The 22,796-nt window shown below is 52.5% G+C and overlaps 13 protein-coding genes across 14 annotated transcripts; 7 read left to right on the top strand and 6 right to left on the bottom strand.

The window, feature by feature from the left end:
- Window positions 1-1,034: 1,034 nt before the first annotated feature.
- Window positions 1,035-2,669, top strand: CKM354_000464200 (uncharacterized protein; the record flags this gene model as incomplete). The annotated part of the gene is made up of 1 exon (XM_044799888.1): window positions 1,035-2,669. The coding sequence occupies one exon, from the start codon at window positions 1,035-1,037 to the stop codon at window positions 2,667-2,669; it is 1,635 nt and encodes a 544-aa protein (XP_044655823.1).
- Window positions 2,670-3,015: 346 nt separating this feature from the next.
- On the bottom strand, window positions 3,016-3,815 carry CKM354_000464100 (uncharacterized protein; the record flags this gene model as incomplete). The annotated part of the gene is made up of 2 exons (XM_044799887.1): window positions 3,016-3,716; window positions 3,770-3,815. 2 exons carry the CDS (start codon window positions 3,813-3,815, stop codon window positions 3,016-3,018), a joined length of 747 nt encoding a protein of 248 aa, XP_044655822.1.
- Window positions 3,816-4,865: 1,050 nt separating this feature from the next.
- Window positions 4,866-7,032, top strand: CKM354_000464000 (uncharacterized protein; the record flags this gene model as incomplete). Of its 2 annotated transcripts, none has more annotated exons than XM_044799886.1 (3): window positions 4,866-5,117; window positions 5,169-5,816; window positions 5,863-7,032. In XM_044799886.1, 3 exons carry the CDS (start codon window positions 4,866-4,868, stop codon window positions 7,030-7,032), a joined length of 2,070 nt encoding a protein of 689 aa, XP_044655821.1. The 2 variants fall into 2 exon arrangements, with proteins under 2 accessions (XP_044655821.1, XP_044655820.1); XM_044799885.1 differs by having other exon boundaries at window positions 4,866-5,131; window positions 5,195-5,816.
- Window positions 7,033-7,230: 198 nt separating this feature from the next.
- CKM354_000463900 (uncharacterized protein) lies at window positions 7,231-8,007 on the bottom strand (the record flags this gene model as incomplete). The annotated part of the gene is made up of 1 exon (XM_044799884.1): window positions 7,231-8,007. One exon carries the CDS (start codon window positions 8,005-8,007, stop codon window positions 7,231-7,233), a length of 777 nt encoding a protein of 258 aa, XP_044655819.1.
- A 1,238-nt stretch (window positions 8,008-9,245) lies between these two features.
- Window positions 9,246-9,779, top strand: CKM354_000463800 (uncharacterized protein; the record flags this gene model as incomplete). Its single annotated transcript, XM_044799883.1, has 1 exon — window positions 9,246-9,779. One exon carries the CDS (start codon window positions 9,246-9,248, stop codon window positions 9,777-9,779), a length of 534 nt encoding a protein of 177 aa, XP_044655818.1.
- A 218-nt stretch (window positions 9,780-9,997) lies between these two features.
- CKM354_000463700 (uncharacterized protein) lies at window positions 9,998-11,312 on the bottom strand (the record flags this gene model as incomplete). Its single annotated transcript, XM_044799882.1, has 3 exons — window positions 9,998-10,444; window positions 10,507-11,098; window positions 11,155-11,312. 3 exons carry the CDS (start codon window positions 11,310-11,312, stop codon window positions 9,998-10,000), a joined length of 1,197 nt encoding a protein of 398 aa, XP_044655817.1.
- A 197-nt stretch (window positions 11,313-11,509) lies between these two features.
- CKM354_000463600 (uncharacterized protein) lies at window positions 11,510-12,442 on the top strand (the record flags this gene model as incomplete). Its single annotated transcript, XM_044799881.1, has 1 exon — window positions 11,510-12,442. The coding sequence occupies one exon, from the start codon at window positions 11,510-11,512 to the stop codon at window positions 12,440-12,442; it is 933 nt and encodes a 310-aa protein (XP_044655816.1).
- A 334-nt stretch (window positions 12,443-12,776) lies between these two features.
- Window positions 12,777-14,513, top strand: CKM354_000463500 (uncharacterized protein; the record flags this gene model as incomplete). The annotated part of the gene is made up of 1 exon (XM_044799880.1): window positions 12,777-14,513. The coding sequence occupies one exon, from the start codon at window positions 12,777-12,779 to the stop codon at window positions 14,511-14,513; it is 1,737 nt and encodes a 578-aa protein (XP_044655815.1).
- Window positions 14,514-15,025: 512 nt separating this feature from the next.
- CKM354_000463400 (uncharacterized protein) lies at window positions 15,026-15,529 on the top strand (the record flags this gene model as incomplete). Its single annotated transcript, XM_044799879.1, has 1 exon — window positions 15,026-15,529. One exon carries the CDS (start codon window positions 15,026-15,028, stop codon window positions 15,527-15,529), a length of 504 nt encoding a protein of 167 aa, XP_044655814.1.
- Window positions 15,530-16,827: 1,298 nt separating this feature from the next.
- Window positions 16,828-17,079, bottom strand: CKM354_000463300 (uncharacterized protein; the record flags this gene model as incomplete). Its single annotated transcript, XM_044799878.1, has 1 exon — window positions 16,828-17,079. The coding sequence occupies one exon, from the start codon at window positions 17,077-17,079 to the stop codon at window positions 16,828-16,830; it is 252 nt and encodes an 83-aa protein (XP_044655813.1).
- A 291-nt stretch (window positions 17,080-17,370) lies between these two features.
- Window positions 17,371-18,340, bottom strand: CKM354_000463200 (uncharacterized protein; the record flags this gene model as incomplete). Its single annotated transcript, XM_044799877.1, has 3 exons — window positions 17,371-17,434; window positions 17,483-17,975; window positions 18,025-18,340. 3 exons carry the CDS (start codon window positions 18,338-18,340, stop codon window positions 17,371-17,373), a joined length of 873 nt encoding a protein of 290 aa, XP_044655812.1.
- A 445-nt stretch (window positions 18,341-18,785) lies between these two features.
- CKM354_000463100 (uncharacterized protein) lies at window positions 18,786-19,879 on the top strand (the record flags this gene model as incomplete). The annotated part of the gene is made up of 3 exons (XM_044799876.1): window positions 18,786-19,138; window positions 19,191-19,696; window positions 19,758-19,879. 3 exons carry the CDS (start codon window positions 18,786-18,788, stop codon window positions 19,877-19,879), a joined length of 981 nt encoding a protein of 326 aa, XP_044655811.1.
- Window positions 19,880-20,540: 661 nt separating this feature from the next.
- On the bottom strand, window positions 20,541-22,314 carry CKM354_000463000 (uncharacterized protein; the record flags this gene model as incomplete). Its single annotated transcript, XM_044799875.1, has 2 exons — window positions 20,541-21,073; window positions 21,192-22,314. 2 exons carry the CDS (start codon window positions 22,312-22,314, stop codon window positions 20,541-20,543), a joined length of 1,656 nt encoding a protein of 551 aa, XP_044655810.1.
- Window positions 22,315-22,796: the final 482 nt, after the last annotated feature.

The following is a 22,796-nucleotide window of genomic DNA, read 5'->3' as shown; positions in this document are numbered from 1 at the left end:
AGACTTTTGGTCCGGGTTCACGGCATCTTATTTTTCCCGCAGGAGGAACATGCATGTGTTGTGTAGGGTCCACTGAAGGAGCTGGTGTACTTGGCACGGTGGGTGCTATGTCTTGGTGAAGGAGGTAGCGCTCGTACCTGAGGTGAGTCCTGGTTGTTCGTGAACATTCGAGGTGAAGCCGAAAGCGAACGCCCCTCACCGTGGCAGCCATGATCGGCGCTTGCGACATGAGACAGGCTGCATCCCTGAATTAGAAATTTTGGCTGCTGCCGGAGTTTAGTATTACTGTAGCTTGCTTGACTGGTAGGACCGGGGCTCGCACTTACTGACAGCCTATAGTGCAGCCGAACGTCGGATTAGACGCGATACGTGCGAGATATCGACCCCCCATGCACGGCACTGCAATCAACAATGTAGGCGCTGTGGTCTGACCTCCTGATCCTCCTGCGCGCCGAACATGAGGCAAGAGGGAAACAACGGCCGATGACGAGGCCCCCTCGCTTGGCGGCAAGATGGCATTTCTGGGTCTATGCAGCCATGCACAAAGCAGAGAGGCTGCTATTCGAGCGAATCCACCGCCAGTGTCAGCAGCCCGCGGGTGTGGAATCCGCACGCCGACTCTCACTCGTCCGCGTCGTCGCGACTGGCCTCCCCTCAGTCATGGCCCGTCGCTAGGTGTTAGTCGTCGTTTGCTTGCACGCGCCGCCAACCGCTGGTGCCAGTGTCGGCGATCCTTCCTCGTGTAACTTCACTTCTTACGTCCTTTGTTGGTAGGCGGAGACTGCTCATCAGCTTGCCATCCTTTTGCGCTTGGCGAGCAGACTCGAACAAGAACATACTAATCAGCCATCGCCTTCTTCACGGGCCTTTCCTTCTTTAGAACTGGCTAGAAAACTGGACCCGCAACACCTTGCCGGAGCCCGATTGTCCTTCTGTCGCCGTCCGCAAATGCACGCACAACTCCACAAGAAGCGTATGCAGCAACGACGAGGACAAACGCCGCTTCCACTCCCTTCTGCTCGACAGTCGCAACGATGATCGCTAACAAGCGATTCGCCTTCTTGACGGCCGTGGCCTTTGCCATCCTGTTGCTTCCGTTCCTCTTTGGATACCACTTTACAAAGATCAAAGACGTTTCGTTAAGCTACATCAAACATGCTTCGCGGTCACGAGCTTTCCATCTGCTTTTACCCGCAACGGGGCCGAATTTGCACTTCTGTCGACTTCTGTTATCAGCAGCAGTGACTGGCTATCCAGAACCCATCTTCATAGGCTGGGATGGACGAGGAATGTACAATGGCTCCGAGTCGCATCTGTTCAAGATCACAGAGACCTTGACTTACCTCCGCTCTCTGCCTCCAAGCGCCGACAATGATCTGGTTCTGTTGCTCGACGCGTACGACATCTGGCTCCAATTGCGACCAGAAGTCATGATTGAGAGGTACCACAGCGTGATCAAACAGAATGACGAGCGATTGAGGCGACAGGGATTGCTTGGCAGATATCATGGTGGTGACTACATTCGAAATTCGATCGTTGTAGGACCTGATAAGATCTTCTGGCCGCAAGGAATCGATGATCCCGCGAGCTGGGCAGTGCCGGAATCACCGTTGCCGAAGAATTCGTTTGGTCCCGCCACTGATGTTATCATGCTCACTGCGAGACCAAGATGGCTGAACAGTGGAACGATCATGGGACCTGTTGGCGACCTTCGAGATTACTTCGCGGCGACACTGGACATGGTCAGCCGAAGATACGATTCGAATTACGAGTTCCGAAATAGCGATCAACTCTACTTTGCCGAAGTTTGGGCTGAGCAGGAAATCCAGCGAAGGCGCCTACGGGATGGGAACTTTGAAGCACCAGAAGTGCTCGAGGGCGTGAAGGGAATCATGCCTGAGATTCCCAAAGGCCGAAGAACGGAGTATCATATTTGCCTCGACTACAGAACAGAGATGTTCCAAACAGCAGCTGCGTTTGAGAAGCACCTCACTTGGATGCGCTTCAACCTCACTAGCGAGACGTACCCAGACATACCGCAAGACGATCGCTTCGGTGGGGGTGAGGTAGCCAACGGATGGGTCAAAGACATCCGCATCGACAAACTCAAACTCACCGACGACATCCTCGAGACCGATCCTCCTTTCGCCGCTGCAGATGAGCCCACAGACATGCCTAAAAACCAGTCTTGGACCGAGACGAACCTGGGCACCAATCTCGTCACGAAGGAAGCCTTTCCTCTCTTCCACGTCACAGGTGACAAAGGCATCCGGGACCGCTGGTGGCCGCGAATGTGGTTCCATCCATATGGCGAAGAGCTTCTGAAAGCCACGAAAAAGAAAGAGCATGTGTTAAGCAGTGGAACCACGGGAAAGCAAAGCGGACTTCGCAAAGGACAATTCGTCTTCGCTAAAGCCGCGGGGACTAATTGGCGAGGTGCTGTTCCTGTTGTTACGCACGCGAGACCGCAGCTGGAAGATGAGAAGGGTGGAGCTTGGGTGGACAATGGAGATTACGTGCCGTGGAATGCCATGTGTGGTGCGTATGAGGGCGAAGATCTTTATATTGGACCTGAGCTGGCTGGAAAGGACAATCCGCCTCCTCCAGAGCCTGAAGAGGAGGAACAGGAGGGCATTGAGGAACAGGCTGAAGAACAGGCTCGAAGATAGATTTTGCGTAACGCGGCATGAGCGATTGGAGTTGGGGTTCTTTTCGTTGATTCTCGTTGCATAGCGGACCGGGCATGTATGGCAAACAGAGCGCATGTGTATGGCGTAGAAGTGTGTAGTGTAGAGCTTGACGGCTGCCTTCATTGGCGTGATAGGATACCCGCATGTCTAAGTTATTCTCGTCGTCTTTGTCTCAAGCTTCTTGGTGCGAGGTAGAATTGCGAATGGCTCTAGAACGCTGTGCCGGCCCACATCGCTTCGATCAAAGACGTTTCTCGCTTACTTCTCGTGATATCGTGCTGTCATTATCATTTCTCTTGCTTTCATACAGCACTCGGATGCCCTCTCAATCCAGCGCTTCCGCCAGTACGATCAGACTGAACCTTAACTCTCCACCTCCAGCCTCTTCCTCTCTCTTCAAAAAAGCTCTCACACCCTTCTCCAACGCCGCAGGACTCAGCACATCCTCATCCTCCCCAATACTCCCTCGATCAAGCGGTCCCTTCCTCCTCCCGTCCAATTCCCACAGATTCCCATTCTTTCCCTTCACAAAACAGACATAATGCAGATCTATGCTGTCCTCTGCACTCGGCGCTTGCGTATCGCCCGTCGCAGCCGCAGCCTGATGCGCCGTCTCCAACGCCTCCGTCTCCTCCAACAACTCAGCTCTCTTCACCGGATCTAACGGCTCCGCCTTCTTCACGAGATCCTCCAATGCCGTGCCGGGTTGAATGTAAGATCTCGCTTGTCCGTTGCTGACGCCGTGTAGGAGGCCGATCAGACCGCAGGCATTTCCAATTGTTTGCTTGTACCAGATCACAGGTTCGGAAGAGCCGCTGCCGGTGTACTCGGATTTGGAGCTGTCTTCTTCGTGCCGGAATTTCTCGTAGGTTTGGGACACGGGGAAGACGAGGAGCAGGGCGTGGGCAGGGCGTGGGACGAAGGCGAGGAGGTCTGGGTCGTCGATTGAGAAGACGTCGTGGAAGGAGAGGGATTGGGAGAGGCCGAGGTTGTGGAGGAGAGAGGTCATTACTTCGGGGTTGTTTTCTGGAGGTCCCTGTGTGAGTTGCTGGCCGGCAGATCGAGAGGAGATGTCTTACCGAGTGGAACGAAGCGCTTGTTGCGCTTGCCTGGTTCGACGGCCATGATTGAGGACTGTACTGCTTGGTATGTATTGTATTGCGCTGAGTTGTGAGAGTCTTGTGAAAGTGTGGAGTTTATGGTCTTGGATGAGCTTTGAGGCAGCAACGGATGATGCAATGCAACAAACAGACAAGCTTTCCACCCACCTGCAGGAACGAACTAGTTCTACGAGCTTCTCTCTACCACAGACTACAGCAACTGCTGGGCGGTCATGAAGTGAGGTGAGAAGAAGGTTGCCGCGATACGAAAGTTGCCGCAATACGAAGGTGGAAAGTCAATCTCAAGCCGAACCATTTTCTTATAGAGAGCACGGGCATTGGGGCTGAGCAGGAGGTAGGCAAGGAAGCTCACGCTTGCTCCACGACTATAGCCTCTGGTCATCCTTCCATCGACACTGCATGTACGCAAGATGGTATCGAGACTGAATCCTCCCATCCTGCCAAGATGGCATGCAATGCCATGCTGGATCGCCCGCCGAGCTGCAGCAGGCAACGCTGAGCCGGAAAGCCTTCCAGGTGGTTGCATCCGGTAAGCACGAACTTGTGTTGCTCGAATGTAGCGAGATGCTCGATGATACAGTTTGTATCGCCGTGGGAGCTTTGGGCCTCGCTCGAATGAGAGATGGACAGGAGATCCGCTATCGATACGAGTCTACAGCAATCGCTCCCACGGAATTAGTGAGCTGGCAACCTATCATGCTTGAGCGCTCATAGCTGGCGTAGTCAGGCTTCCGAGACGCCAGGACCAAGCGAAATTTGTTAATCTCGACGACAAAAGGCAGCACCGCCGCAGGACGCAGCACAACCGCCAACGTAGATTTAAGTGATGTTGCCCGACATGAGCGGGAAGAAAGGGTCGCGAAGACATTAGCGTAGTGACGATGCGTCACGAAGAGTGAAGGGGTCGCGTAGCTTCCCAAGTCACTCTTTCCTCGGACGCGTCCATGGCAAGAGCGTGTCTGTCGCCTAGAAAGCTGACCTCCTCAATCATGTACAATCTTTTGCAAAGCACGATCGCGACACCAGACCAATACACGTCCCTACAGAACCCGCCATGGCTGGCAAGAAATCAACTGGCAAGCAACGAGTGAGGCCGACGCAAGAACGAATAGAAGTCTCGCCAGATCCACCATCACCTAAATTGCCGGGCGCGCTCAGAGGTCTGAATCCAGACAAGTACATCATTGACAACAGCGTCAAGCACACAGTGGAGTCTGCAGACGACGAAGACAATGACACCAAGAGTCCGCCGTCAACGAAGCACACTACTCGCGCGTCGCGAGGTCTCGGAAAAGATGTCTCATACGCAAGTGTCATCCCGTAGGTTCTCGGGCCTATCATTCTAACAGTAATGCAGGATATGAAGTACCATCCAATGGATAGAGTGACGCGCCCCAACAGTGCTGCAACCCGGAGACAGTCAAAGTCAGCTTCGCTTGCCATTTCCGAGGCCGAGGATGAGGATGATTCTGCGACCATCGACAGCGACGAGGATCTCAGCGAGGAAACATCCCATGACGAGCCGTCCGAGAACTCGCAGGATGAGGTGAAACCACGCAGCACACCCCAGCCCCTTGTAGTTGAACCACGCCTACCAGATCCGAAGGCATCACGCCACTCAGTCCGAGAGGCAGCGAAGAAAGCTGTCAATTACTCCAAAAAGTACCATCCGCAGGACCACGGGATACCCGGATATCGACATCGACCATTCCTCACCCAAGCCGACCAGACAGATTCGGTTGCTTCAACGAATCTGAAGAAGCGTTCTGCCTCAATCGCCAATGAAGGGGACGCAATCGAAGAGCCCGGGAACGAGCAGGCAGAAGTCACGAAAGGCAAGCCGAGGAAGAAGTTGAAGTCACTTGGGGACGAACCACCTTCACGAACGAAGAAGAAGCGAGGTGGTCAGCGGGCCCCGACCAAGATCAAGACCAAAGCCAAACCAGCCAACAAGGCGGCATTCCGTGCGAAGGAAGCAGAAGAAATCGATGATCTTGTGAACATGGTACGACCTCAAAATCACACCCATGGCTGCCACTAATTACCTTCAGGCAATCGCAGCAACACAGAAGAACGAACCAGTCACCATCAGCAGCAACGACGACAGTGACGGCGAGAGGACGCCTGCGTCGGCAGCCGACGACTACGACGATCTCATGCCGAACCTGCCGGGCATGCTGTCGCGCGAAGACAGCCGCGATACTGCGAACATGCCCGACAAGTTGTTGACTGCGTGCACGCAAGTGAGCAACTTGCCCGATACGGACGAATCCGGCATGGCGGCGCATGATGAACCTGCAGACTCACGCGACTCCTCGCTTCTTACTGTTGACACGAGCGCCACTCTGGCTCACGAGGTCCCTACTCCTGCAACAACGTTCCATGCCACTCCTGGTCTAGATACGGTCCCATTTCCTCTGCCGACATACGTCGAGGATCAAATGAGGCTGAAGGTAGGCTCACAGTCTTCAATAACATTCGCAGCTGTGGTTCGAACGCTTTTCGAGCAGCCACGTTCTGCAACTGACGCAGCATCGGTTGTTCAAAAGCCATATCTAGAACATCCCGTCAACCGTGCGCCGGAGGCTCGTGAGGAGCCCTCAAGATCGCCTTCGCCACAGGACACAACCGGGAGCACAGGCGATGAAGAGCACATTGGGGCGGAGGGCCAAATTGAGGTCGATTTCGAGCTGACTGGCTTGGAGCTGCAGCCGACCGTCGAGAGGCCAAACCTGGACTTGCCGCTCGATCGCATGCCTTCACAGCGCGAGACATTGCCAAAACCACCGATCCCACTCGACCGGGCCAGCAGTGCGAGCAGCGGCAAGCATGCTAGCGAGGAGTTCCGACACGATGAATCGCGTCACAATGAGCTTTCACACGATGAACACCAAGACGACGAGCTTCAACGCGATGAGCTTCAACGCGATGAGCTCCACCAAGACGAGCTTCAAGACGATGAAGTCGAATACGATGAGGAGAACGAAGATCCTTACGAAATGCACACTCCTGTCGCAACCGAATTTGAAGATGCTATGGCCGTAACGGAAAGCTCAGCAGGGCGATCCTCGGATCCCATCAACTTCATCGAGATGTTCGGCGTGACTCAGAAGGATGCTACTACCCAGCAGTCTGCAACGCCAAATCCGTCCACGCCGCGCACGTCACAGCTCATCTCTCGCAGAGAGGCCTTGGGTTATGACGACTCAGAGATGTGCTAGAGGAGCGAGGCCATGAGATTTTTGATGCCCGGTGCATTTTTGCAACTGTACAGCTGCGACAGTGTTAATCCAAGCTGGTTCAGATGGGATCGCGCGAAATTGTTGTTTCGCTACATGTGGTATCTTTATCATGCGCAGAAGCGACCTGTATTAATGCTCAGGCAAAGTCTGTTCGAGATCTTGCCACTGCTTCGATGCTCAAAGCTTTGTCAATTTCCCCTGCATTCGGACGCTCAATCCCGCTGTGGATTCGAGAACGGAGAGCGCCCTCCAGCTTTCTCGTATCATCAGAATCAGAACAGCAAGGCATAGAAGGATCAAGCACACTGTGGAAGTCACAGATTGCATCCCAAGATTCGTGGGCTCTAAAGCCCGTCTCTCCACTTCGTAATCTTCGACACGTCGGCGATAGAATTTCCTCGCATTTCGCAACTTTGCGATCCACTCTTCACCCTCTTGGAAGAAGCCGTTCGACTCTCTTCGAAACCACTTGCATAGGAGTCGCCGAGCCCGAGGATGCGGCCGCTGTTCGCGAAATATGCAAACTTTACAGCCGTCTTCATCTTCGCGCCATTCGTAGATATGGCACCATCCCCCCTCGTAAGGAAATTCGTGAGAGTAGTCGAAGAAGCTAGAGTGGATGAATTTGTGAGCGGAGAGGATGAAGGTTGTCCGGGTGTAGTATTTCGCAACGTATTTCTCGCGGGTCCAGTGACAGAGGCGGAGGGCGAGGGGGGTTTTGAAGTTGGAATCGATTCGAATCCTGGGTCGAGCGTGCGGATCATCATCGAAGACCTTTTCGAGGATCATATCTATCAACTCTTGGGGGAGAAGGATGATACGTTGGCGCAGAGGTGCTTCTTCTGAGTCTTCGACTTCTCCTGCGCCTATTCCTTCCTCGAGTGCGCGTGCTTCATCTTCGGATCCACGGAGCGCTGTGTCTTCTTCTTCTCTGAGCCGCTGCATGGTTGCCATTAGATCGAAGTCTGCGATGGTGAGTGCGTTAGTGGAAGAGAATCTTGAAAATACTGGACTTTTTATTTCTGGTGCGCCGGAGCCGTGTGGTAAAGGTAAGCAACCACCAGCTGTGAACCGTGGTCGAATTATTAACCATCTACGGTAAATGCCAAGTTACCAGACAACTCTAACGCCAGAGTACTTTTCTCCAGAAAGCTATTTCCAGAGTTGTGTTCATCAACATGATCTCCTACCTCGACGTAGCATCAATTCGATGCTCTGCCCTCGTCGAGAGACGATGACCGCAGATGCACTTGCGGTGGCATATTTGACGAAGTCGCAGCCAGACCTCCAACATCAATGCATACTTGAAGTCCGCTTGAGGAGATTTGGATGTTGTATAAAACATGGCAGTGGAAAGGTGAAGTGCAGCGATATCTTGCCACTCGTAACTCCCGGCCAGGTCATCGGCACAAGTCGGCAAAGACAACCCATGCTGAGAGTCCCCTCACTAACAGGATTGAGAAGCACAAGAGCAATCTGCCCACGAATCAGACGCAGACCAGATGACAACAAAAGACCTGCATACAACAGCATTGCGATAACGCTGAGAACCTGTCCGCCGTACCTGTGGTCGCAGATCGGACAGCCATTCGCTCAAGTCTCCTCACCCGGCTTACTGCAAACGGCGACAAAGACGCAAGTGTTGGCCAATCACATTCCGATGATTGCGCACACGCCACAAGCATGGGCGTGCCATCTCCCAGAACGACCATGCCTCGAACTTACTGCCGACGATGTTACGGCGATAGTAATACACGGCGCTGAGAGCGTCTACTGCGGTGTTCTGCACTACGCTGGATATATGTCAGGTTGATTGTTCCCCTTTGCAATCCATAGCACGTACCGCTCTCGACATTCCACTCCTAGCGACCTCCGATCGATCTCCAGCTCCCCTCCCACCTTGCAAAACGACCCACTCGCAAGCCCAGACTATCGAAAGTCCGTCGCTACGAAAGGCCCAAACCGAGTCGGAACCAGGTCAGACGCCGATGCAACAATCTGCAGATAATCACGAATTCCCATAGAAGCTTGCAGAAGCATAACAGCGAAAAATTCCCACTGCCAGCGAAAGCGTGACACCAGTCGAACCGGGGTGACCCACACTTGGGCTTAATCGAGCTACTCTATACCAAACCGCACGCGATACGAGGAAGAAGCGATATAACCGCACCGACCCTCTCGCAACTTCCAAGATGAACACACTCTCCCTCGTCTTGAACGGCAAAACGGATGCGTACATACGGTCTTTACCTACAGATTCAAGAGATCTCATCAGCATAGTTCACTTACCTGCCGCGAAATCGACAAAGGCACAAAGACCATCCCTTGCACGCTCCGCGTACACAGAATACCCCGCCGAGGTTCGATCACAGCGATTTTCATTCTCGAGATCGTTCTCTTTCTCCGAGACCATGCCTTCTCTCACATCTACTATCGTCTCCTCGGCTCCTTCTTCGCCGACATCTTCTCGGCCTGGCTCCCGACGATCTTCGAGCAGAGGAAGTCCAGGCTGGTATAGCAAAGAAGGAGAACTCACGCTCGAGGATTTCGCGAAGAAGTTGCAGACACGGAGCAAGAAGTTCGAAGTTTATATGGGCAAATGTGCCCAGAATGTGGTGATGGCGTTGTTCGCGCCGACGCCTCTGGTCGTTTTGTTCTTGCTCAATCCGATCAGTTTGATTTTGTGGACGATTCTGGGAATCTGGTGGTTCTTCGGGAGTGGTTGAAGTTGGGAGGAGGGCCTTTTGCTCCGGGAAGGAGACAATTTTCCAGTATTGCGAATATTCGACATGACGACATCCAGGGGGTCTTCGACGACTCTTTCGTGTCCAAAGCAGGATCTCATGGGGAAGAGACACCATACCAACCCACAGCACGGCATGGCCAAGTGCTACGCCATTAGCCCCTCTAAGCTCGAACGACCAACACTGCACCGCCATGACCACTATCTGGAAAAGAACATGGCATTTCCATTTCGGTCCTTCCTGACGCCCTTCTTGTACTCCTCTTCCCTCTCTGGATCGAACTCCTCCCAACTACTCGCAGGATAAATATGTTTATTTTTCTCGTACCACCGCCGATCCACGACTTTCGTCAAGGTGGGATCCTCGTCGAACCCCTCGAGTTCAGAGTCAGGCAGGGCAGAAGCTAGTTCTCGAGCTTTCTGCTGGCGGAGTTGGGCGGCGGTCTGTACGCCTGAGATTTCGGTTGTGGCGTCGGATGAGGTAGCGGGTGGAGTCGAGGGGTCATTCTGTTCGATATCGGTCGCGCCTTTCGAGGGGAGGAGATGTTTCGGTGTCGCTGCCGTCGGCTCGGCAGAAAATGCATCGCTGAAGAGTCGCCCGTGGTAGCCCACGGTCTTATTCAACAAGAAGTAGTGGACGTCATAGTGCTAGATAATCAGCGAGTCAGCCACTTTCCACATGGACTCCAGTTGAAGAAGTGCAAACTCACATGGCCCAAGATCAAATCTCCCTTCACGATGATCAAATCGTCCACTGAAATCCTCGCCCAATCTTTTCGCCCCGTCTCCCCACTCTCCGCACCTACTTTCCTCGCTCGTTCCAAGAATTTCCAAATTTGCTCTCCCTTTTTCAGACGCACTTTGCCTCCTGCTGCATTCTTGCCATTATAGAACACAAATGGTAGTATAAATTCTGTCGCTTTCACGGCCTCTTGGATCTGATGGTATTCCTTCCGCAACGACTCTTTGAGCGCAGCTTCTTTGAGCAAAGCCGATTTCGTGAGTGCTTTGGGCGCGAGCGAGACAGAAGCATTGGGCCGCAGGGGTTTCTTTTTGAATGATGTGGATTCGGCATCGGAGGGTGGGTTGCCAGCTGGCGTTGTTGCGCGGGTTCCTGCGAGTGGTGTAGCGCCTACACTGGCCCAGTCGTCCTCGTCGAGTCGGGGTTTCTCGGTGCTGGAGTCCTCATCGTCGTCGTCGTTGGCGAAGGATAGACCGCCTTTCTTTGGGGCAGACTTTTTGCGCTTCTTGAAGGGGCCGCCGGCGGCTATGCTAGATGATGTAGATTTTGGCGTTCCTTCACTGTGCTTGGGCTGTCAGTGTCTGTGAAGGCAGACGGGATGTCTTGTTGTTCTTACCGGCCATCTGGTGTTGTGGCCCCGCTTCCGCCCTCTGCTGCTTCGGCGCGGCGTTTGCGAAAGTCATCGAGTGTGACGAGGCCGACGGTGTCAGCCTTGAGGCGATCTTCCACGTCAGCCGCTTTGGCCACGAATCGATTGTCGTTCGTATCAGCCATGGCGATGCGTGGTGTTGGTGTTGGTGGTGTGACCAGAATCTGGATGGAAGAGCTGCTCAAGCTCCATCGAATGCGACAACCCTTCATTGGTGCGGAAGCGTCTCCGATGTCTTGCATGTGCTCATCGAAGCTTGTTTTCCCTGTCGTCACCGTCCACGCGGAAACTTGAACATCTGCTTCCTGCAACAACCAACATCATGACCAAACATAGTCGACTGTCCGCTCATCAGCCGGGAGACGATGATTCGGACTCAGATGCCTCGTTTCACAGCTTCAAGGACGACTCCGAACAACCGATAGCAACGGACCCGAAACCACAGCCCACCCTACCGCAAGACGAACCGAAGCTCACCAAACCCGGTGTCGAGCGCTTCTCGCCCGAAGAGGAGGCCACACTTCTCGCCGAATCGAACAGTCTGAAAGGCTCAGGGAACCAACTTTTCGGCAAAGGGAGCTACGAAAATGCCATCCAGACGTACGACCGGGCGCTCGCCTCATGTCCGAACTATCTCGACTTTGAGTTGGCAGTACTACGTTCCAACATAGCAGCATGTCATATAAAATTGGAAAACTGGAAAGAAGCGGTAGAGAGTGCAGACAAGGGTGTCAATAATCTTGAGAACCTGGAGCCTCTGCCTCCGTTGCCCAAGCCCAAAGACCCAAGGAAAGACGGCAAGGGGGATGAGGGCAAAGACGATGGGATCGAGGAAGTTGACGATGATGTCGAAGAGCGGATTGAAAACCTGCAGAAAAGTGGTCGAACGCTCGATGAAGTGCGCAAGCTTCAGATCAAACTCCTACTTCGACGCGCAAAGGCGAAAACAGAACTGGCAGGGTGGGCGAACCTTCAAGCCGCAGACGAGGATTACAGGATTCTGTTGTCGCCCACGATGCAACCCTGCCTTTCGCCCACGGACTCACGTTTTGTGAAGGAAGCAGTGCGGGCGCTTGCACCGAAGTTGAATGAGGCGAAAGAGAAAGAAATGGGCGAGATGGTGGACAAGTTGAAAGGCTTGGGAAACAGTGTCTTGGGCATGTTTGGGATGAGCACGGACAACTTTCAATTTGTTAAAGATGAGAAGACTGGGGGTTACAGCATGAATTTCCAGCAGAACCCAGGGAAGAAATGACGACGCACAACGAGGATGCCGTTTCGGAAGTGCAGCGAACGTATGCTCAAGAGCTGCAACTATCTCCATCTTACGACTTTCATCAAAATTCACGCGTCACCGATCTCGGCCGAGCGCTTCTCAGCTGTTCAAGGCATGGGTTTGTTAAAGTTCCGGAAAAGGTGGTCGGAATACACACGCGGCCCCGGTCCACCACTTGGAACGACGCGCAGTAGTTCAGGCATCGAGGTATACATCAATACCAGCTCACGACCTGATAAGATGTTGTCCTTCTGGATTTCGAATAGACACGATCCACGACCGAGTTTCCTTGGCTACTTTTGGACTCGCTACTATGCATAAGGATAAGATCCTACTGGCTTTAGGACTGGCTGTCTGCAAATCATCAGCTGAATCAAGTGAGCCGGCAAGGCAGAATGCCAACCACATTTTCAATGCCTTGCACGATTCGATGCGACAATGGGGTTCCTCCTTACATCACAACGGCATGTCAGCGTTCATTGCGAATGTTCCGCAGGGAACGCAGTTCTATCATGGCACACAGGATCCAAAGCCTGTCGAGGGAACGGAGTGGCTCGCTTTTGAGCCCGAACACGCTCTGGTGTTTTCTTCTCCTCGGAGACGTGGGCCTCCTCCTGGTGGTAAAGGTGGTCATCGCCATGAAGATGTTCCTCGAGCGATGCAGCACGACGAAAGGCGACCACAGGAACATCCTTCAGACCTCCCGCGTCACGACCTGAAGGCCCGTAATGTCCAGCAACCTCTACCAGATCAGATCCTCAGCCATACCATGGCACAGAGGGAGCGTGCCAGAGTTCATTATGGGCAGGAGAGAATGGATGGCGGGAATCCCAAATCTGAAGACGATTTACACGGGTACCTGCATGCCTACCGCGCGAAACATGACTTGAGACTATTGTATCTTGACGGTCAGTCTGCCGCAAAGTCTTCTCTGGGTACCTTGGATCTGCAAGACGTGGTATTGCTTCACAACAGTCCGCTACCAGCCCCCAAGTTCTCGGCATCGCAAGATACGGCTAAGCACCGTAATTCAGACCATATGAGCGATCCCAACATCAGGAAGAAGTCAATCAGACCCAAATATACTCCCGGAGGCAACCCCTTTGGGGACGGCTATAGAGCCGAGCGTCTGTGCGCCATGGCCAACAATGCTTGGAATGGGAATATTGATGGCTTCTTGAGAATGGAACAGGGCTTTGAGATCATCTTATGCTCGTTTAAACATAATCTCGTCGTGGACCGGATCAGCGAAGTGGAAAGACCAACGCCTCGGGATTTTCCTGCCCTTGGAGATCACTCTCTCTCATACCTACAAGCAGTGGCATCTCGATACGACGGCATCGGCGGGGATCGTGTTGCACTTGATTACCATGATTTCATTACACTCTACGCTTTCGAAGATGCCGTATACTTCGACAAAGACAACTTGCCGCGTGCCAACAACGACACAAGCATCCTGGAACCGGTACTGAAAGCTATTGAGGATATCGTTCTACGTCCTCACAGCACGTCCGCGCATACACCCAATTGGCAAGCTGTCACGGACCTAGTCGTCTCTCGATACTCGGATCGCATTCAGTCTCTGGCCGAGGGCAACTATTCTGATGAGAATCTCTTTTTCCGCGACCTTGAAAACGCCGTGCGACCTTTCATCGATTATGGAACACGGAGTCTTTCCGACGAAATCGAACGTTGCGCGACACAGCCTTTCAGCCCCCTGCCACTCCCTGCTGACAACACCGCTGCGAAGGCCATCTTCCAAGTCACCACGCGGCTTTGCACTTCTCTCTTTGAAGCTCTTGATGTACCATTCGAGGATGCGCAGATCGCTCTACAGGAGCTGCAAGACTGGCTCGGATGGAGTACATTCAAGCGTTGTCGCGGTTGTGCAGTTAACGAGATTTGTTTCGTGCCGATGTGGCCGCGTGGCACGAAAGATTTCCACGATCAGCCGAGATGTATCGCAAAGGCGGAAGAGATGGGAAGTGGCTATTGGGGTGATTTCGGTGGGCCGCATGAGAGACCACCTCCACCGCCGCCGGCGTGGTGAGGAAATGGCAACATGTCGCTCTTTCTGATTGCACGGGATTTGGGAGTAATTGCGACACGGTTCGGTGAAGCAGTTGCATGTTGAATGTTGTACCTGCTGGGTCTAGTCCATATTCACGCTGTCTGGTCCCAGTCTAGGTTTTGCGGAAGCTCTACGAGGACCGAACAAATTTAATCTTAGCCGGATGAAATATTGCTAAGGACAGCAACACCAGCTTTTCTCTTGCCTCGAGGTCGTCTTCTAGCCGAGCAACATTATTGCTTTGTTCAAGGAAGGAAAGGTTTGTGTGTCAGGCCTATTCACTCGGTCCCTTCACATGCGAGTACCGCTGCCTGTGACGAACTATTCACTGGTTCACGCGCGGGTTGCGTCGCTAGTAGAAAAGAAGGAACTCCTGTCTAGTCCTCGCCCTCCAACTACCACTGGACAAGATCACAGCTGCTCCACTTCTGCCTAGGCTGCAGAGTATCCTCACTCAACCGACTCACTGTGCTCGTCACAACATACACACAATGTCTTCGCGCAACGAAAGTGCCGGACTCGAAGCCTACTCTCAACGCGCCAACTACACACACTATGGCGGCTACCGGCATGCAACCCTCGGGCAGGTGGTCATTTTCATGCCGCCCATGGCCGACCATATTTTCATTCTACCTGATGTAGCATGGCGAGCCATGTTCATGGCAACTGGCATTAACCACAACATGATTCGACTCGAAGATCACACCGATGGGAGGGCTGCCTGGGCGTCTTTGGAGTATCTGAAGAAAGTCGTGGCCGCAAAGGGAATTGTGCCGCCTACTCATCATCGGTCACCATCGCTTGAGTACATACTCCACGTCGACCGGGAGCTCGGGGAGGTAACTCCTTTTGACGTGCAGTCTTCAGGTCAAGCAGGAGCGAGTGGGGGAAATGGTGTCGATGATGGCAGGACGAGTGTGAGACAGGACACTCCTGCTCATGCATCGAGAGGCGCGGACATGCAAGATGCCGAGCACAAAGACAAGGAGGACTAGGAGCCCGAATCTGGCGCCGCAAATGCAACGACTGCGCTTGCTGCGGACACCACTGAGTATACGGATTTGGAGGCTACCGAGGTCCTTCTTGGATGGCAGCGGGAACTATGGAGAGGGTGGAGAGGATGGAGAGGTGACTCGAATTAGATTCATTGCCATGGCAGTCAGCATGATATCAAGAACCATGGGAAGTGTGTTGAGAAGGTTGAATTTTATCTCACTCTTCCATCATTGCTTTGGTGGTTGCAAGAAGAAAGTGGCGAGCGAATTTGAGGTTTGAAGGCCGACATGACCAAGCAAGTCACACATAGACACACTTTCTCGCACGATTTTACACATGCAAAGTACTAGCCAGCCAATTTTCCAGTCCTTGCTCTCATGTCGTACACGTCTTGCGACTACTGTAAGGCCCTTCCAATTGGCGTAGTTCCTGTCAAGCTTTGAGAGTCTCCTTTCTCACTACTCTTTCGGGGCACTCCGCGGCTGTAACAAAGGAATCGCAGTTTCGGTGAGATGATGGCAAGATCTCGGATCCGGATGTATTTTGTACGACTGTATGGGTCGCACAGTGGAGTGGCACCTTTCGAGCCGCACAAATGCTGCTACACAGGGATGTCACTTCTCGTATCTTGAACGTTGTAATGGCTCTCAGCTGAGTTTCAGGAGTTGATTGACGCTTGCCATATAGCAGAGCGACAGGATACTGTTGTTGGCACGTTTATACGTGAGTCTTCAAGCGGACCAAACCGTTCTGGGGACTGGCCACTTGTGTAGGAGGTCTTTGCTTTTGAATGATGGGGAAGAAGTCTCACTGGTGCTACGAGGAGAAGTTGCTGACTGATGGGTTGAGTCTACGGTGGCAACGATTTTGTGGCAGCTGACAGAATCTCTGGTCTGAACGGCTGAAAGAGACGGTGATCACGAAGGCCTGTTTCACGATGAGGAAGCAGTGTGAATACCGGTGTGGAAGATGGGACGCCTGATTGGAGAGATCGATGCATATAGCTCGTCCTGAAGTCCTGACCAAGGAGAAGAATATCAGAAGCTACAACAGGATCGATTCAGAGAATCCAAGACAGCCCCCCAAGTCTACTCCTCCCAAACATCTCAAGAAAGGCAAAATGAAAATTCAGCTCTCTCTCCTGGCTCTTGGGACCCTCACACTCATCAACGCCTATCCATTCGACGAGCAATCGCAGGCCTCCGATATCCTCCCACGTGCCCCTATCGGTGTGGGCATCGGTTACGGAGAAGAACTGCAGAGTGACAGCGTGAACCACTGGGTCGCTTGGTATGCTTTACTGCCACTTTCCGTTCGACTTTGCTGCCACTGATCTCTCATCCTCTTTCTCAGGATCGAAGGCAGATCCGCCTGCCCGGCCGTCCGTATTCTTGGCTCCCTCCAAGGTAATGCCTGCAATCAAGTCTTCAACATCGATGGTCAGGACTACAAGTTTGGAGATTGTGGTTCGGATGGAAATCCCAGGTCTTTGTTGGATGGCAGTGGCAACTATTTGAGAGGGTGCAAGGATGAATCTGATAAGATCCATTGCCACGGTAGTCAGCATGATATCAAGAAGCATGGAAAGTGTATTTGAGTAGTCGGGAGGTCATAGATAAGCCCTGGTAGACGACAGTTGGGATGCTGTAATATGGAATTAGTAGTAAAGGGGCAGTATCCAGAGCTGGTGTTATACGCAAGCAGTTTTGTTTACTCGCATTGTTACGCCATTTCTAATCATGCCGGATCTTGAGCTCGCCAGAAGAGCAAAGAAAATTTCAGCTTAGATGCTCATTTGCTGATATAAATCTCGTGGTCAACTCTGTGCCGCCAGCTCTCTTCACGTACTGTTGCGTAGGCCTGCATCAGTACTTCCCACAAAGACTACCTCCACAGCTGCGAAACTGCAAGATAATCAGTAAAAAGCACGACTAATGGGAATTGTATCTTACGTTGCTGTAGCAGTGAAGATGTTGACCTTGTCTGCAGTGGTGAAGATAGCCAAGGCCAGAGAGAATAGACTTGTGAAAACGATTATCAAGCCGATTCGCACAAGAAGTCGCTTGACGAAATACAGTACGAGAACTGTCATGGCTGGGAGTGCCGAGGCCAGGACTGTCACAATTACAGTGCTCACTCTGGCCAGCTTTTTCTCGCCATATTCTCGATAATCCGTTTGATCGTGCTTGCGGTGGCCCCAGACGCGGTGGTATATATCCAGAAGAATCCCTTTCAGAAGAGATGTGAATGGATCAATTTGAACCTGACGTGATGACAGCAACATGAAGTCCCCGTCATGGTCTTGAGTCCACGTTTTCTTCTCGCGATCTCGAAGAAATGCGTTACCTCCGTCTGGCCTGTCCAGCCACTTTCGTAAGAAATCTAAATCACGCTGGGCCGGCGGCAGCGCATGTTGCAGCTGGAGAAAATCCGAAATGGCCTGGTCTGAACATCCTTAGCATGTAGAGGCTGTAATATTTGCACACATACTTACTATACTCGTGCAGCTTCCTCCCCATCTCTTCAATCTGCTCATACTGCAGAGACTGCTGTTCCACGTCTTCGGTCTCGAGAAAATCACGCATCAGTTTGAACTCCAAGCTACATTCTCGACGCACGTCATTTCCTGAAGTCCGGTCCGCTACAATGATACTCGCAAGCTCCCCTTCCATGTCTTGGAGCTCTGCTTGCAGCCGCAAAATGTTAAGCAATGCCACTTCATTGAATTTGCGAAAGATTCGCGTCTCGGATACAACACTCATGAGGTTCGCAAGTCTGGGGTAGCCATAGAGACTAGAACTGGTATCCATGTGGGTGTTCTTGCACTGGCCCAGTTTCTGCTTGTTTTCCTGCTGCTGTCCAGGCATCGAGTAGAGATCCTTTTTGACTCTTTCACTTCTGAACTTCCGAGCGACCGATTGTATCTCAAAGGTCATCTGGACAATTCCAAGAGGATATGTTCTCTGCACAGTGGCGGATTCTTCATGTGCTGATTGGTTGTTCATTTCTGCACTGCATGCAGCTGAGGGGTCAGCGAGTCTCGCCTGTGTCGACCCACCATCTCAGCCTTGCTCTTTGCAACGCCATCTTGCCACTCCAGCACTGCGACGACGAAGCTTCGCAGCATGAATCGGACCAGCGCCATTGCTAGCACTGCAGCCAACTGAAGTGTCTGCTAGATATATCCAGGACTTGCCACTGTTTGTGTCATACCGACTTCTGCAGCATTCTCCTTACAACGACACGTCTACCACGATGGACCCAGTCAGTGCTGTCAGCGGTATCTTGACAATTGTTGGGGCTTACCAAACACTGCTGAACAGAGTGCGAAAATCATCGCCGGACCCGGATGATGCAACACTTGAGCTCGAGATCTACGGAGAAATACTTTCGGAGATCAGCAACTTTGCACTACAATCCGACAGTCTGCCAAAGAGTGCCCAAATGTGCATGCAGTTATGCATTCAACGCATCAATCATGTTATAAAACAATTGCTAGGAGAAAAACACGGCGTTTTGAGAGCAGCTCTGCGGAGTCACGAGGCTTTGGAGTCATCGCTGAACCGGTTGAAGAACTGCATCATGCTCCTGCGTGATATTGTTATGGAGTGAGTATGTGGATGGCTCTGCTCTCAGGACATGCTGACGGAGCTGCAAAAGCTCAATTACTCACACCTTGCTACGTGAACAACGGGAGGCAAGGGCTTCGGGAAGCATCAATGGCGAAGTTGCATACGATGTCGAGCTTGATGATGGTGAGCTGACCGATGAGAGGCTTGCTAAAATCATGCAGAGTATCAATGAGGGGCTAGAGTTTATGAGCGAGAAGACCGTCAATGGTCGTGTAAAGATCAGAGTAGGACGACCGGGAGGATGCAGTACGTCGGAGACTGAATCACGGAAGCGGGACATCGATCGATTCCGACAGGAGTTCCATGCGGTACAAGCACGGAGTGCCGCGAACCCATTCACAAAAGCTGTTCATGTTGTTCCCAAAGACCACTCACGGCTACACGAAGTGGCCATGGCCAAATTTGACACTCAAAGCACACCCAACTGGATCAATACTGAGATCATAGAGCGACTAGACATGATGGAGGAGATAGCACCATACGATGGACCCGGACTATCAAAGCGCCACTGGAGAGCCTATGATAGCTCTTGGTGTAATTTCACTCCAATGGTATGATCTGGATATTGCAAAATCACGATACACGTCTTTCATAGTGACCACCAAAGACGCTCCATTTGACTTGATCATTGGCTGGCAACTGCTGAAGGAGGAAGGCATCGCCGTTTTTGCCGAGCCAGTGCTAGCTGTCCGCGAGATGAAGCTCACAACAGGTTAGTTGAAAAGAGTCTTAATATTCTCGTATTCTGACACATTGTAGAGCAAACACTGGAGATGCAAGCAGCTGTTCTGGCTCGCGATGACCGAGATGCATCCTTAGCAGCGATGCGTCGTGCTCAGGAGGCAGACAAGCACGATCGTAAGCGGCGGTTACGAGCTGAAGCTGCCAGTCGTGCTCCGTCTGCGCTGTCGTCAAGGATGACTTCGCGGGTTGCTTCCCTGGTGCCCACGAGGAGGCCGAGCTTGAGCAGCCTTTCACCTGTTGGTAGCACTTCCTCCACTGCAGGGCCGGCGCTTGCATCAGCAGACGCACAACAGACCAACAGTGCCCTCGATGGAGACGCTACAGCAAGTAGCTCAAGACCATCAAATATTGGACAGCGGCCTACCACGCAACAAGAGGATTGATCGCGGGGCCTTCCGATTGACAGCCAAGGTGGAAGCAGGATTCTGCACGACTCAGAAAATATGATAAAACTGATTTAGCCCGTTCATGCTTTCATATAGCGATCAATACTGAAAGGGACTCTGCTTGCTTATAAGAGACAGCGCCGTCCGCTCGCTGTGTAGTCTGTTCTCAACGAACCTTGAACTCCTTATTCAAAAGAGTCGCGGGATGCCTGTTGTGTGTACTTCCGATCCTCCTTACGGCCTGATCTTCATTCTTCATCGCTATCATCATCGTCAGACTCATCCACTTCTTCATCTTCCAAGCCGATTCGTATGGCCTTCATCAAGTTAGTGGCTAGCGCTTCCCGCAGGCCGACCAGAACCCCATCTTTGTGCTCGACAGTGACAATCAACATCCTGCTGTACGGCACATCGAAACCTCCACCGCACGTTGATCCACCGATCGAAGGATGGAACGAGAGCCACTGACAGCACTCTATGTGCTGGTGTAACTCTTTCCAGTAATTGAACTCAAACGAGACGTTTAGGCGGGTCAGATTGGCCGGCAGCATAAGACCGATAGTAGCTAGGACCCGGTGAATTATCTCCGCAAATGGCTGCTTTCGAGAGTCGAGTCGGAACTCCTTCAGGTTCGGAGGAAGGAAACCGGAAGCACGCTGGAATGAATCCAGTGGTTCCCAATGGTCGATGTACCGGGTGACTTCGGATTTGAACAGAGACGTCTCGTCGATGCGCAGGGTTTCGAGAGCCGAGCAATGCGAAAGCGTGCCTAAATCACCCCCTACGGAAGTTGTTAGCTCGTGTCAAGCAGTTTTACAAGACGCATCTTTGCTGCGATTAGCCAGCTAGGTAGAAAGTGGGCTGAGGGTAGAGAAGATGCAGAGGATTGAGAGACTTACGGAGGAGTTGAAGAGACACATCGGGCGTCAGGAAGATCAATTGCAATCGCTTGAGAGTCGCTGCATGCTCATTCAAAGCGGCGCGAATTTCGTCCAGGTCGATGACTTTGTCAGAATAGCGAGAATCAAGTATGTCGTCATGCCAATGAATGTGCAACTCGACTAGCTTGTGGCATGTCCGAATAACTAGTCCGATGCTCTTCGAGTCCATGCTGGTCCGCTCAAGACGGAGGCGAGTAATGTGTGCATTGGCTTGTCCATAGCCCGAAGACAAGCTCTGCCATGATTCCGAACCGCGCGCTCGCAAATCCTCCAAACGTGGCAGAAACATGTATTGGAACGGGAAGGTTGTTGAGAGACAATCAGCGGGCAAGTCGCGTGGCCTGGATTTCAACGCCGGGGAAGTAGCTGAATAGAAACAGAGCTTTCGCACGTTGTTCAGCGCACTTCTTGGCTGGACCAAGCTTGATCTGACCACTGATGTAGTTGGGCCTGCTGTCTCTGCCCACACGAGTAAGGCTCTGATGAGATCGATAAACTGTTGGGAGGAACATGGATGGGTATGAGACTGGCGGAATGCGGCGTGGCCTCCATCTGGTATGAGATGCAATTCATCGACTTGTGTTGCGAGAAGCAACAGTAAGATAGCATTGCCGTCATAGTAGCCGTGACGTAGAGCGTTGACCAGTTTGTGATGGAACCGGCTATCGTGGGGTGCAAGAGGGCGGATGGCCTCGAGAAAGCCGTTGAGCTCGGATTGAGCAGGTGTGACGACGGGCACATCGTCCGGAAGATGAAGCTGGACGCTCTTGATGTGCATTGCCAGTGCAGAGCTCTCAGACAACGTGCGGACGAGTTTTTGCAATCTGAAAGCATCCCTGCCAACGGAAATGGAATGGTAGAGACATGCGGTGGCCGCACTGTTGAGTGGCTTGCTCGCCAGGCATAGAGAGTGACGGTCGTGCGGCTCGGATGTGTAGCCGACAATCTCTACAAGGAGCTCGATCGGCAGATCGTGGATGGTGGTGGATGGCAAGTCGCGAGCTTGGGCTATCGGAGTTGGCAAAGGAGGCTGACGGCTGTCGCCAATCTGCGCCAGACGTGGGCCGACGGATGAAAACATGGCGACGTCTGTTCAGAGTTGAGTCGGTCCGGTACAGAACTGCCAAGTGTATTTGCAGGTGGAACAATGTGGCCTTGTGCCTTGGTCGAAGGAGAAGGATGCGAGGAACCGTGCGGACTCGAGTCCTTGATCTCTGAGATGCTAAGTGCCGGTCACGCCGTTTGCGTAGAGGAAGATATTCGGCGATGATGTCGTTGTGCCGATGTTGTTTTGTCGGTGTTGGTGTGCGTAAAGTTGTTGTGGTTGAAAGCTCTGATCCTCTAATAGTTGGAGCAAGGCTGTCGGCACATCATGCAGTAGCGCCGAATGGAGTGAATGAGTGAATCCGGAGTGCCGGAGCAGATCACGCACTGTAAATTTCTTGGCGTGACTCGCTGGGCTCGTTCATCACAGAACTGATTGTGAGTGTTCGGCCACTTCCTACTATTGGAAATGATCGCTGTCTCGTCCCTTCAAAAGCTCGTCGAGCGAGATAACTGACG

This window comes from Cercospora kikuchii (assembly GCF_019650295.1).
Source record: "Cercospora kikuchii DNA, contig_00003, whole genome shotgun sequence".
NCBI lineage: Eukaryota > Fungi > Ascomycota > Dothideomycetes > Mycosphaerellales > Mycosphaerellaceae > Cercospora > Cercospora kikuchii.
The sequence above is the reverse complement of the archived record's forward strand: the minus strand, read 5'-3'. Positions and strand labels throughout refer to the sequence as shown.